Source organism: Canis lupus, chromosome 17 (genome assembly GCF_011100685.1).
Source record: "Canis lupus familiaris isolate Mischka breed German Shepherd chromosome 17, alternate assembly UU_Cfam_GSD_1.0, whole genome shotgun sequence".
NCBI lineage: Eukaryota > Metazoa > Chordata > Mammalia > Carnivora > Canidae > Canis > Canis lupus.
Genome location: NC_049238.1, coordinates 61,331,234 through 61,346,245, shown reverse-complemented (window position 1 = coordinate 61,346,245; position 15,012 = coordinate 61,331,234). Strand labels below are relative to the sequence as shown.

The following is a 15,012-nucleotide window of genomic DNA, read 5'->3' as shown; positions in this document are numbered from 1 at the left end:
GTCGGTTAAGTGGCAGACTCTTGATTTCAGCTCATGATTTTGGGGTCTTAGGATGGAGCCCTGTGTTGGGAATCCATGCTCAGTGGGGAGTCTGCTGGTGGGGGGGGGGGGGAGAATCTCCCTCTCCCTCTGCCGCTCCCCCCTGACCCCACTCATGCTATTTCTCTCTCAGATGAATTTTGTTGTTGTTGTTGTTGTTGTTGTTGTTTTTTGTTAGAGACACACACACAGAGAGAGAGACAGGCAGAGGGAGAAGCAGGCTGGGAGCCTGACGTGGGACTCTATCCCAGGTCTCCAGGATCACACCCTGGGCTGAAGACGGCGCTAAACCGCTAAGCCACCAGGGCTGCTCCTGAATAAATTAAAAAAAAAAAAGAAAAAGGTGAGGTTAGTGGCTATATGATAATATCAGAGAGATTTCAGAACAAAGAGTATTACAAAAGCTAAAGAGATGTTTTGTAACATTAAAGGGGCCAATTCATCAAGAAGGCAAGTTTCTTATACATTAAAACAAAACAAAACAAAACAAAACAAAACAAAAACATTGATAGAACTGAAGAGTCCTCTACAGAACAACCTTCCAGTAACAGTAACTATAAACTCTGGACAAAATGCAAAATCAATTACTTAAGAATTCTGAATACTACACTTAAATGCAGGCAGGCTGCAGAGGGTTGGAGACCCCCACGGGGCTGGGTGGGGTGGGGGGAGTTCCTGTTTTCAGGGCCTTTGTCCTGATAGTAGGCAGCAGTCACAAAGTAACCTAAGTTCGGAAACCTAAATTCCAGCAGAAATTCTGACATTTGTTGACTGAAGGGAAGAGAGAAAAGATTCTAGGCAACTGTAACTGCCACCAGAATGAATAGGGAATTCCAGAGGAGAGAAACAGAGAAAAGGATGCCTTAATTTTGTGAATGAACACCACATCCTTCTCACACTGATCTCTCTCTGAATAATACACATGCAGAATTGACTTAAACTAGCACAGAAAAGTCTGAAAGAATTGAACTAGGGGCATAGCTTACAGTTAATCACCAGGTAAAATAAAACATCAACATTTCCCAGGGGACCATCATAGAACTCTGGGCCTACACAATGCAACATTCACAATATCCAAGATACAATCCAAAGTTACTCTCTGTACAAAGAACCAGGAGGCTATTACTCATTTTTAAGGGAAAAGACACTAAACAAAGGACAATCTCAAAATAACATAAACATTGAAATGTTCACATATAGAGACGCCTGGGTGGCTCAGCAGTTGAATGTCTGCCTTCGGCTCAGGGCGTGATCCTTGAGTCCGGAGATCGAGTCCCACATCGGCTCCCTGCATGGAGCCTGTTCTCCCTCTGCCTGTGTCTCTGCCTCTCTGTGTCTCTCATGAATAAATAAATAAAATCTTAAAAAAAAGAAAGTTCAGATATAACCACTGGAACAGAATACAGAAATAGAACTATATATATATATATGTTCAACTGATTTTCAACAATAAAGCCAAGGTATTTCAATGAGGAAAGGATATTCTTTTTTCAGCAAAAGTTGCTGAAACAGCTAGATATCTATATGGGGGAAAAAAATTTTAACACTTATATACCATACAGTATTGATACAAGAATCAACTCTGAATGGACCTCAGACCTAAACATAATAGTGAAAACTCTGACGGAGCCACTTCTTGGAGAACAGTTTGCCATTTCCTCAGAAGGTTAAAACATAAGAGTTACCATATGACCCAGTAATTTCACTTCTATGTAATATACAAGAGAAATGAAAACATGTATCCACATAAAAAATTGTATACATATACTCCAAACAGCATTATTCATAACAGTCAAAAAGTAGAAATAACTGTTCATCAACTGGAGATAAATTAAATGTGGTATGTCCAGAGAATGGAATGTTACTTGGCTGATACATCCTACAACATGGATAAACTCTGAGAACACAAATGATTTCATTACATGGAATGTCCAGAATAAGCAGATCTATAGAGACAGAAAGATTTATAGGGAGCAGATGGGAGGTTTGGAGGATTGTGGCTAAAAAGTATAGTGTTTCTTTTTGAGGTGATGAAAATGTTCTAAAATTGACTATGGTAAATGGCTGCACTACTCTAACAAAGGGAGAACCACTGAATTATATACACTCAAGGTATACAATTGCTAGTATGTATCACACCTCAGTAAAGCTATTACAAAAACAAAAATAAAACTATAAAACTTTTGGGATGTCTGGTTGGCTCAGTGGCTGAGCATCTGCCTTTGGCTCAGGGCGTGATCCCTGAGTCCTGGGATTGAGTGCCACATCGGGCTCCCCTAGGGGAGCTGGCTTTTCCCTCTGCCTGTGTCTCTGCCTCTTTCTCTGTGTCTCTCATGAATAAATAAATGAAATCTTAAAAAAAAAAAAAAAAAAAAAACTATAAAACTTTTACAAGATAGTGTCCCTGGGTTAGACAGATGTCTTGGAACATGAATTATCCATAAATGAACAAAACAGACAAACTGGACTTCATCAAAATTTAAAATTTCTGTTCTTTGAAAGATACTGCTAAACAGAAAATAAAAAGGGGATGCCTGAGTGGTTCAGTGGTTGAGCGTCTGCCTTCAGCTGAGGGCGTGATCCTGGAGTACTGGGATCGAATCCCACATCAGGCTTCCTGCATGGAGCCTGCTTCTCCCTTTGCCTGTGTCTCTGCCTCTCTCTGTGTGTCTCATGAGTAAATAAAGAATATCTCTCTGATAAAGGACTCCAGAGACGCCTGGGTGGCTCAGTGGTTGAGTGTCTGCCTTTAGCTCAGGGTGTGATCCCAGGATCCCAGGATCGAGTCCCACATCAGGCTTCCTGCATGGAGACTGTTTCTCCCTCTGCCTGGGTCTCTGCCTCTTTCTCTGTGTCTCTGAGTAAATAAATAAAATCTTAAAGAAAAAAAAAAAAAGACTCCAAATATATAAAGAACTCTTAACAACAAAATAAGAAGATAAACAATTTAAATTTTAAACTGGGAGGGGCACCTGTGTGGCTCAGATGGTTAAGAGATGAATCGTCTGACTTCAGCTCAGTTCATGTTTTCAGGGTCCTGGGATCAAGCCCTGCCATCAGTTCCACACTCAGTGGAGAGTCCACTTCTCCCTTTTCCCCTGCCCTTCCCCCCACTCATTCTTTCACTCTGTCTCTCAAATAAATAAAATCTTTTTTTTTTTTTTTAATGGGATAAAGGGATGCCTGGGTGACTTAGTTTTTTTTTTTTTAATAATTTTTATTTATTTATGATAGTCATAGAGAGAGAGAGACAGGCAGAGACATAGGCAGAGGGAGAAGCAGGCTCCATGCACTGGGAGCCTGATGTGGGATTCGATCCTGGGTCTCCAGGATCATGCCCTGGGCCAAAGGCAGGCGCCAAACCGTTGCGCCACCCAGGGATCCCCCTGGGTGACTTAGTGGTTGAGTGTCTGCCTTCAGCTCAGGCCGTGATCCCAGAGTTGCAGGATCAGGTCTCACACCGGGCTCCCTGCATGGAGCCTGCTTCTCCCTCTGCCTGTGCCTCTGCCTTTCTTTGTCTCTCATGAATAAATAGATAGGAGCTTTAAAAATAAATTAATTAAAATTAATTAAAACGAGGGGATCCCTGGGTGGCACAGCGGTTTGGCGCCTGCCTTTGGCCCAGGGCGCGATCCTGGAGACCCGGGATCCAATCCCACGTCGGGCTCCTGGTGCATGGAACCTGCTTCTCCCTCTGCCTGTGTCTCTGCCTCTCTCTCTCTCTCTCTCTCTGTGACTATCATAAATAAATAAAAATTAAAAAAAAAATTAATTACAATGGGAAAAAAAAGTTGAACTCTTCAACCAATGAAAATATAAGGATGGCTACTAAGTACATGAAAATAAACTCTGGGGTGCCTCGGTGGCTGATTCTATTAAGCATCTGCCTTCTGGTCAGGTCATGATCCTGGGGTCATGGGATGGAGCCCCAAGTCAGGCTCCCTCCTCAGTACAGAGTCTGCTTATCTCCCTCTTCCTCTGCCTCTTCCCACCACTTGTGCTCTTTCCCTCTCTCTCTCTCAAATAAATAAATAAATAAAATCTTAAAAAAAAAAAAAAACTCATCATCATGAGTCATTAGGCAAATGCAAATTAAAACTAGAAAGAGGGGGATGCCTGGGTGGCTCAGTGGTTGGGCATCTGCCTTTGGCTCAGGTCACGATTCCAGGGTCCTGGGATCGAGTTCCGCATTGGGCTCCCTGTGGGGAGCCTGCTTGTCCCTCTGCCTGTGCCTCTGCCTCTCTCTCTCTCTCTCTCTGTGACTTTCATGAATAAATAAAATCTTAAAAAAAAACAAACTAGAAAGAGATACCACTAGAATGCCTAGAATTTAAAAAACTGATATTACCAAGTGTTGAAGAGGTTATGGAACAACTGGAACTCCAACTGGAACTCCACTGCAGATGAGAATGTTAAGATGGTAAAGCCTCTTTGGAAAAGTTTGACAATTTGTTATTTATAAGGTTAAAGTTTCATGTGTCATAGGATCCTGCAATTCCACTTCTAGCTATGCAAGAGAAATGAAAACATACATCTACATAAAGCCCCATATATTAATGTTATTTCATGTCACCTTCAGTCATAATAAAACTGGAAACAACCAAAACATGCATCAACAAGTCACTGGATAAATAAATTGCAGTAAAGTTTATCCAATTAAAAATTAACTGCAATTAAAGGAACAAACTACTGATATACGCAACACGTATCAACCTTAAAAAGACTACACTAAATGAACAAAGCCAGACACCAAAAACCACTTATGTGATTCTGTTGATCTAACATTCTAGAAAAGGCAAAATATACTAACAGGAACCTGATAACGGTCAATAGGGGTAGTATTATGGGGAGAGGACTGACTGCAAAAGGTCAAGAGGGAACTTCCTGTGGTGGTGAAAATATTCTGTATCTGGATTGTGGTGATGGTGATTAAAAACTATGTACAGGGACGCCTGGGTGGCTCAGCAGTTGAGTGTCTGCCTTCAGCCCAGGGCATGATCCTGGGGACCTGGGATCGAGTCCCGCATCGGGCTCCCTGTGTGGGGCCTGCTTCTCCCTCTGCCTCTGCCTGAGTCTCTGCCTGTCTCTGTATGTCTCTCGTGAATAAATAAATAAAATCTTTAAAAAAAGAAAGTAAAATAAAGCTACGTACATTTACCCAAATTCATGAAACTGGACATTTAATGTAAGTGAAGGTTTTTTTTTTTTAATTTTTTTTTTTTAAATTTATTTATTACAGTCACACAGAGAGAGAGAGAAAGAGAGAAAGGCAGAGACACAGGCAGAGGGAGAAGCAGGCTCCATGCACCGGGAGCCCGACGTGGGACTCGATCCCGGGTCTCCAGGATCATGCCCTGGGCCAAAGGCAGGCGCTAAACCGCTGCGCCACCCAGGGATCCCTTTTTTGTTTTTTTTTTTAAGGATTTTATTTATTCATGATAGTCACACAGAGAGAGACAGAGAGGCAGAGACACAGGCAGAGGGAGAAGCAGGCTCCATGTAGGGAGCCCGACGTGGGATTTGATCCCGGGTCCCCAGGATCGCGCCCCGGGCCAAAGGCAGGTGCCAAACCGCTGTGCCACCCAGGGATCCCCTATGTAAGTGAATGTTAATGCAGATACATTATGCTCAATAACGTTGATTTTCTTAAAAGGGATAATTCATTCCTTTTCTCAAGTCTACATACATTCCCAAGGTCTCAGCATCTAATCTGTTCTACTTTTAGGAGCTGACCTTGGTTTCTATGTTTTACATGCCTTATGGTTCAAAACATAGCACCTCCAAAACACAAAACTCTAAACTTTGGGTAAATGGCTTTGGGAATCCATAGACTAAGCTGGAGAACACTGTGCTACATGCTATCATCACCAGCTAAATTACGAATGCAGTCGAACATTTTTACATCCTTCTGAACTTTTCTGGCTTCTTTGCTCGCTTTTCTCATCTCCCCACTAAGAATTTACCATAAATGTCCTGTGGCTCATTTCTATATGGGAAACAAATCTCAGTTTCCAAGACTGCAACTTCAATCAGTAGTTCAGCTTGAAACACATGTAGTCTGTCTGCCAATATCCAACAGAACTCACTGCACTGTCTACAAAGAATAATGAATTTCTCATTATATCAACAATCCTCAAATAATCAAAGGCAAATAAAGCATACTTCAGTCAAGAGAAAAAGTTTAAAAAGAGAGAGAGAAAGGGAAAAAGTAAGTAGAGTAGGTTACCAGCAGCTATTAGGTTTTGAGGAACAAGCAAAGGCACTCAAAAAAGGGGCTGGCACATATCACCCAGAACTCAGGGTGGACTTTCCTGCATATCTACAATAGCAACAGGTTGGAAATATATAGAATAGTTCATGTGAACTGTATTCAGAGTATAATGAGGAGCTTGGGGAAAACTCAAATTAATCATTCACACAGGTATCTTGAAAGAAAATGAAAAAGAACAAGATGTGGTGGAGAGGAGTGTAGGGCACCTGTAGATTCTGATGTGGACAAACTCCATATTACCCAAATGTTTTGGGAGACACCATCTTTTAAAACTAGCTCTATAGCTCTAGAGAGTCAACAGTAAGCGAGAGACTGCTATTAGCAAATAGATATGGTGATCAAATAAAAACAAACAAAACCAACTTGCACGTTTACAAAAGACCAGAATGCAAACATAAAACTGTCTGGAAAGAAAACGAATTTATATTTAAGCAGAAATAGAAATTGTTTCCATTAGTGTACTTTACCCCTTGCAAAACATCATGGTCAGTGTCTTTTATTTATGTGTGAACCCACCTTCCTGGTAGATGAGCTGACCTAGGTTGTGGTGATTACTTTTAGCACTCTAATATATATTATAAATGACAAGACTGGGTGGGGGGGGGGAATAAAAGCTCAATGTTTTGAGGATTGAGTTGGGCTGACACTCACCACAAACTTCTCACCATTCTGCTCCACATGTTTGTATGTGGGGACCGATATGGGCACTGCTTGCTTTTCTGTGTAATCATAAAATGATTGTCCCAACGAGTCGTCACTGGGATCTAGGTTATCTGCCTCATGTGGAGGTACAGATAACACTGTCAAGATCAATTCCTTCTCGCCTGCTCGGATCAGGTCCACCACCTGCTTGTGTGTCGCCCCCTCAACATTCACGCCGTTCCTAAGGGGAAAAAGGGAAAAAAACAATCCCATAAACCAGAAGGGTCCAAACACCTTATATCTCCACCCTCCTGCCCCCACTCTAGTGTCACACAATATGAACTATAAAATCAAGATTAATTTGGTTCCACAAAAGCTGTTTATATTTTTATAGATCATAATGTAAAAAAGTGTCTGTGAATTTATGGCAGGAAGAAAAAATGGAAACAGGTGAGAGGACCTGCCCTTCCTCTATGCTAGAATCCCACACATAGCTTCAGGAAAGCACATGGTGAAGCTGCAGAGGAAACAAAGCTTTCAAAGCTAATTTCCTCATCCTAACCAAGCATGTATACAACACAAAGTGGCTTTTAACAATGCTGCTATTTGAACTGTACTTAAGTTCTTTTTAAACCTCCTGAAATTTCTGTTAGAAGAAATTTTTTACAAAATGCATTCCTATAATCTGTAAAGACTCAAAAAGTATGACTTAAGATCATTCTTATATTTAGATCTGATTTCACCCTATCTCCAAATCAGTCAACTTAATTTACCTTCATACCAAGTCTCATCACCTTGGGAGTTAAATGTTATCTATCTTCATACACACAATTTCTTCTATCACTTGGTTTTTAAAAAGGCAATTTTGAAATGTCATTATCTGAATCAACTTCCTTTGTCCTCTCAATCACATCTCTCAGCATTTTACCTACTCTTCTTTCGCCTCTGTGCTATCTCACTTAAAGCCCTGTGTCATCAGTTTAAACCAAAAAAAATCTACATCTTAAATTATATAGTAAATCAACCTACTCATTGTCTTCCCTGTTTCACTGGATAAAAGGCAGCAACTAGGAAAAGTACAAGGTTTAAGAAAGGTAATTCTGTCAAGAAAGATGCTGAGTCTCACAAAACTCACTTAGCAAACTGAACTACTTTCCTATAATGCTGCCCCTTCCTGCTGTCTCAGCAAAAACCACTAGGCAGCTACCTGGCCTGCAGGTTCCCTCCATGGCTATCCCATGAGAGTTAGGAAACATACACCTGGCCTTTAGTCAATTTGATAAAAGCTTATCTACCCTTTAGAGTTAAGCTCTTTTCAGTTCCAAACCATTAGGATTTTTCCTTCCTGAAAATGATGCTAAATTTAGTAACAAGTTTTCCACAGACTTTTCAGTCACTAGAATTGTCTCTATCAGACTCTGGTATCTGAAACATCCATTTATATAAACAGAACAGGCAGATCACTCAGCTAAGCCTCTTTCTACTTGGGTTTAACAATCTAATCAATAAATTCAGCACTCTAGACATTTCACAACCTAAAGTCTAACACAAAAATATTCAGTAATTTTACAATTGGCTAGCTATAGAAGAAAATAAAAGCACCCCTTCCACTGATGGAAATTTGAATATTTAAAATTTGTATCAGGTCAAACTAGAAATCAGAAAAAAATGGTCAACTCTGATCACAGAGCCAGATGATAAGAGAGAGAAAATGGGCTTTGAAGCTATGGGTTCAAATCCTGGCCTTGCCTTTAGAACAGGCACTGGTCTTCACTAAGTCATTTAAAATTTCTTATAGGGCAGCCCCAGTGGCACAGCGGTTTGGCGCTGCATGCAGCCTGGGGTGTGATCCTTGAGCCCCGGGATCAAGTCCCACATCGGGCTCCCTGCATGGAGCCTGCTTCTCCCTCTGCCTGTGTCTCTGCCTCTCTCTGTCTATGAATAAGTAAATAAAATCTTAAAAAATAAAATAAAATTTCTTATAATTGTTTTCTGCATTTGTAATATGGGGACAATAATAAGCCCCTACAAGGACTGCTGTGAGGATTAATGTAATGAAACATGTTAACTCGCTGGGAACAATACCTGAACATTTACATCAGAAGGTATAAGGAAGTACTGTGAAGCTGTTGAAGAAATGTTAGCTGAAGAAGAAATGGAAACTTGAAGTTGGGGATTGCCAAAGGATTTCATCTAAATCTTTAGCCTTATTAGTTCTGAGAAAATATTTTGCTGGTAGAAGTAATAAATTGAAAAAGCAAAAATTAGAAATCAACACAGAGAACTTCGTCCAACCCTAAAAATCTTAGCTTACACATGAATATCTTCAGTATTTTTTCAACAAAGCGGGGAAAACTCGCTTTAGAAACTGAACATCAGGGGATCTCTGGGTGGCTCAGTGGTTTAGCACCTGCCTTCCGCCTAGGGCGTGGTCCTGGAGTCCCAGGATCAAGTCCCGCATCAGGCTCCCTACATGGAGCCTGCTTCTCTCTCTGCCTGTGTCTCTGCCTCTCTCTGTGTGTCTTCAATGAATAAATGAATAAAATCTTAAAAAAAAAAAAAAAAGAAACTGAACATCTTGGATACTAAAACAAGATTTTTATGTTAGTACAATTAATTTTATGAGATGCACATTTATGAAAAAAAGTTTAACTATGCTCAAATCTTCATTTCCAGCTCCCCAATTTTTCCCTTTAAAGGATCTTTAATCTGGGTACTCTGTCAATAGGTCAGGGGTTGGTGAACACCTATAGCATTTGTATGTAAAACTGTATTTGTGCATATACATATTTTTTCCCCTGAGGATGGGGTCCACAGTTTCCACTGACTTCAAAAGAGGGCATATAACCTCCAGAAAGGTGAAGAACTACTGCTTTCAATGCACATTTCCTTCACCCATTCACTTAAGTTAGAAAAATACACTGTTCTTAAAGTCACAAAAACAAGCCGTGAAAGTCATCAGAGAAACTTAAGTGAGTCTTATTCCAAGAGCCAGGGAGCAAGGGAGCTTGCTTAGTTTCACTTCTTTATCAGTAAGACCAAGCTTCAAATAGGCTATCATCCCAAGAACCTCTTTATAAACGGGAAAAGAAAGAGAGAGAGAGAGAAAGGTAACTACCAGTGTCACATTCTAAGCACATTTGCTAATGTTTATATGGTTCAACTACAGAAGGAATGCTATACATTCCACAATTTCACAGAAGGCTAGAAATGCCTTCATTCTTCAGAGAATGAAATGAGGTCAGTAAAAACCCCAGGACGTCTAGTTTCAAAAAAGGTCCTCCCTCCTCAAGAATTAAGAGGCCTTCACAATCATAAAAATGTTTCTGTGATATCTTTTCCACAAGAATGCCACTATACCAAGCTCAAATTAAGTGTGGTCCAATTTGGACAATTCTAAAGACATAAATGTAAACTGTAAGTTCTGCAATAAAGGGAACTTTCAGCAGTAGACTTCTGGTTCAAAGCACAGGTTTTAGACAGGCTTGGGTTTGAGTATCACTTGTGCCATTTAACAGATATTATTCAATCTCACTAACATAGTTTCCCAATCCATAAAATGGTGCTAATAATACCTATGACTAACAGAATGAGAACTAAAATGTGATAAAGCTCTAGAAGAAGGTAACCACTCAATAAATGATAGTTACTCATATATCAGTTGAGCAAGCAGGTTAGTAGTATGTTGGCCTCATGATGACACAAATCCTTTCTACCACCAACCTCCTTTGCCTTTCTTCTGTTTTTGTAATATAATCTAGCTGGAATTCATTTGAAAATAAATGATTGAGGAACGCCTGGGTGGTTCAGCAGTTGAGCGTCTGCCTTTGTCTCAGGGCGTGATCCTGGAGTTCGGAATCGAGTCCCACATTGGGCTTCCTTCATGGAGCCTGCTTCTCCCTCTGCCTTTGTCTCTGCCAATGTCTCTGCCTCTCATGAATAAATAAATAAAATGTTTTTTTTGTTTTTTTTTTAAAGGAAATGATTGAGCTCTCAACTTATGCTGATCCATTACAAGAAGGGAATCACCTTTATAAGACCACTGCATCAGAGAATCAGCTAACCATACACCACACAAAAAGTAACTACTGCCCAATGGGTCCTACTCATTTATATTCTTCCATAAAGAAAGGGCATGGTTTAAACACACTATCAAAACATTTTCAGCAAATATGTGATTAAGCAAAAACAGCAAAATGTTAATTATAAAATCTAGGTGGTAGTTATGCAAGTATTCACTGTGCATTTCCTTCAACTTTTCTGTTTGAAATTTTTCATAATAAAATGTGAGGGAAAAAAAGAAGGCTAGTAAAAAAACTCCCAACAATCCACAAATAAGACTCCCCAAAAATTTTTTTAAGATTTGCTTATTTATTCATGAGAAACACAAAGAGAGAGGCAGAGACACACAGAGGGAGAAGCAGGCTCTGGGCAGGGAGCCCAACGTGGGACTCAAACTCGGGACTGCGGGATCACCACCTGAGCTAAAGGCAGATGCTCGACTGCTGAGCCACCCAGGTGCTGCAAAACCAAAAATCTTGTTTCTGTAAGTAGATGATACCCAAAATTTTCTTTGTGTCTTCAGCATTATAAAAATATACCTAATAATTTTAATAAAATTCTCATTTTTTACATAAGACCAAAATCTGGCCCAATCAGGGGCCTTTAGCTAGCTAATGGGAGTGGCTTTAGATTAAGACTTTTACTCAACTAAAAGTTAGCCAGCTGGGGAAATTGTAAAGCTAATATAAACACCCCAAAATGCAGGGGAAAAAAAGTTCTAAATAGTCAGGATTTGTATACTGTGAAGGAAGCTGTATACACTAAAACTATGGATGGAAATATGACAGAGCTAATCACTTAATGTACCACAGCAAGGAGCCATTCTGGATAGTAAGCAGAATATTATCTTGACCCCCTGTGACATTCAAGAAAGTAAATTTTTTAAAAAGATTTATTTATTCATGAGAGACACAGACAGAGGCAGAGACAATGCGGGGACTTGATCCCTGGACCAGGATCACACCCTGAGCTAAGAGCAGATGCTCAACCGCTGAGCCACCCCAGGTGTTCCAAAGAAAGTAAATTAAAGGGCAATTAGTCCCTCAAAGGCAGTCCATTAAAAAAATAGACAATAAATTCCTATAAATGCAAACAATATGATTTGTTTTCAATTATGTAGATTAAAACACTGTGGCTACATGCCCACAAGAATGGCTAAAATAAAAAAAGAGGACAAAATCAAGTTTTGCCAAAGATGTGGAAGAACTGGAATTCTCATACATTGCTGATGGGAGCATAAAGCAAAAACAATTTGGCAATTTCTTATAAAATTAAACACATATTTACTATATGACCTAATAATGCCATTCCTAGGTATTTATCCAAGAGAAGTGAAAACATATCCACACAAACAATTGCAGTTGAGTATTCACTGAGGCTTTATTCATAAAAGTCCAAAACTGAAAATAGCCCAATATCTCTCAATAGGTGAACAGATTAAAAAAAATTGTGACATATTTATGCAATGGACTATTACTCAGCAATAAAAAGGACCAACTACTGGTATCCACAACAACCTGGATGAATCTCAAAAACTGAGCAAAAGAAGCGAGACAGAAAAGGGTCTGATTTATTTGATTCCACTTATTTGAAGTTCCAGAATAGGCAAAACTATTCTACAGTGGTAAAAATCAAATCAGTGGCTGTCTGGGAGACGGGTAAATACTGAATGCAAAAGAACACAAGGAAGCTTTCAAAAACTATAGAAGAGTTCTATATCTTGATTGGGTGGTGGTTAAATGGGTCTATACCTTTGTCAAAACTCAAACTCTGCATTCAAGATGTGTGCATCTGACTGTATGTAAATTAAACCTCAATGAAGTAGATATAAAAATAAAAATTACTGGAGCACCTGGCTGGCTCAGTCGGTGGGGCATATGACACTTTTTTTTTTCTTCAAGATTTACTTATTTGAGAGAGAGTGAGAAAGAACAAACACAAGCTGGGGAAGAGGGAGAAGCAGGCTCCTTGCTGAGCAGGGAACCCAAAAGACGCTTAACTGAGCCATCGAGGTGCCTCAAGCGACTCTTGATATCACGGTTGTGAGTTCAAGCTCCACACTGGGTGTACAGATTACTTAAAAATAAAATCCTTAAATAAATAAAATCTTTAAGCATGTGATTTTTTTTTTTTTTAAAGCATGTAATTCTTGATCTCAGGGTCGTGAGTTCAAGCTCCACACTGGGTATAGAGATTACTTAACAAATATAATCTTAAAAAATTAAAAATTATTCTACAATATCCTCATTTATAAATGTGAAACAGTCGTCCATCATAATCCCTCTACTACTTTAGATTACTCTGAATAAAGACACTGAAGTACATCAAGCAAATGGACCATACAATTCTTTTTCTGGCTTTTTATTTTGTTTATTTTTTTTTTAAGATTTTATTTATTTATTGAGAGAGAACATGCGAGCATGGGGTAGAACAGAGTGGGAGGGAAAGGGAGAGAGAATCTCTAGCATACTCTGCACTTGGTGCAAGCTCAATCTCATAACCCTGAGATCACAACCTGAGCCCTGAGTCAGTCATTTAACTGACTAAGCTACCCAGGCACTCTTGACCAGTTATTCTTAAAAAATATCTATAAAGACTATGTGCAATATAACATGGAAAAATCCTTACATTATGTTAAATGCAAAATATTGTCTATAGTGATTATAAGCATGTAATATATTTTTGCCCAAGAAAAGGTACAATGTGTAAAATAAGAAAATAGTTGAGTTAGAGTGACTAGAACTATGGGTAATTCTTAAAAATTTTACATACCTGTTATATCTTCAATTACACAAAGCTTTTTAAATAACCTCCCTACTTTCTCCACAATATATCTTTTTGGAAATTGGGTGAAGACTCACAAGTTGGAGAAAAATAGACTCCTGACACATCAGAAGAGTGACATTTCCTTTGACTTTTCACTGGTTCATTGTCACTTAGTGGGTACACAGCAATACTAGACACTAGACCATATAAAAATAAGGAACTACTCTACTGAAATGTGAAAATCTGTCCTTTCCAATTTTGCAGTTAAGTCATCTGACTGGCTTAGATTGGCTCCTTTTCAACTAAGTCGGCCTCCTTGCTATATTACTTAGGCAAACAATAAAGTCAGAGAATATTTTTATTGACTAATTGTCTTAGCAATCATGCTGTACTTTGCCCTTAACTCTTGGGATAAGATATTCAAACAAGCGCATATGCCATGAACATAGTCACAAGAAGTGAAGCTTGGATATGTCTATGCAAAATTACTATTCTGGACCACTAAAGAAATTTTTTGGAATCTGTTTCAAAAATAATAACATTTTGCATCCTACATTTTAAAACAATTTATTGATGGGAAAAGAGAATGTAAATGGCCAAAGGTTTCTAAAATGTTTGAGCTTTTTCTAATCAACAGCAAATCTTATCAACAACTTAAAAAGTTCAAAACGATTATCTCAGTACTTTTACTGTTAACTTACATGGAAAATGAAACAATAACTACATAAATAGGTAAAATTCTTCTGGAAAGCAATTTTACTGGTTATATGCATCTGAAGTCATAAAGATGTTCTTATCTTTTCAACTAAAATGGCATTACTAAAAATTTATCTTAAGGAAAACATCAAAATAGGAGCTCTAAGAGGGCAAGAACTTTACCTTGGCATGTAGACCACTCTCAAATATATGTTGAAAGAATGAAGTAATACTCAACAAAGAAAAGTTGGACTGTTTCCAAATTTCTGTTCTAATAAAAAGTCAATAATAGAGGGATGAATGGTTAAGAAAATTATAGCACAAATGAACCATAAAGCAATCACTTAAAATTACAGAAATGAAGAAAATAATCTAGAAATATGTTTGAGCCAATATTATGCTAAAAACAGATTATAGTAGTAGTTCAGTGGTTAACTATCTGCCTTCAGCTCAGGCCATGCTCCCAGGGTCCCAGGGCCCCAGGGTTCCAGGATTGAGCCCGGCATCAGGATTCCTGCTCAGCAGGGAGCCTGCTT

At 39.0% G+C, this 15,012-nt stretch overlaps 1 protein-coding gene across 2 annotated transcripts in view; it reads right to left on the bottom strand.

Annotated features, from left to right (window-relative positions):
* SNX27 (sorting nexin 27) overlaps positions 1 to 15,012 on the bottom strand; it is a 73,954-nt gene that overhangs the window by 40,464 nt on the left and 18,478 nt on the right. For both annotated transcript variants that reach the window (XM_038562254.1, XM_038562255.1), the window contains exon 2: positions 6,962 to 7,193. In XM_038562254.1, coding sequence (XP_038418182.1) covers positions 6,962 to 7,193 — 232 coding nt within the window. The remainder of the gene's footprint in view (positions 1 to 6,961; positions 7,194 to 15,012) is intronic.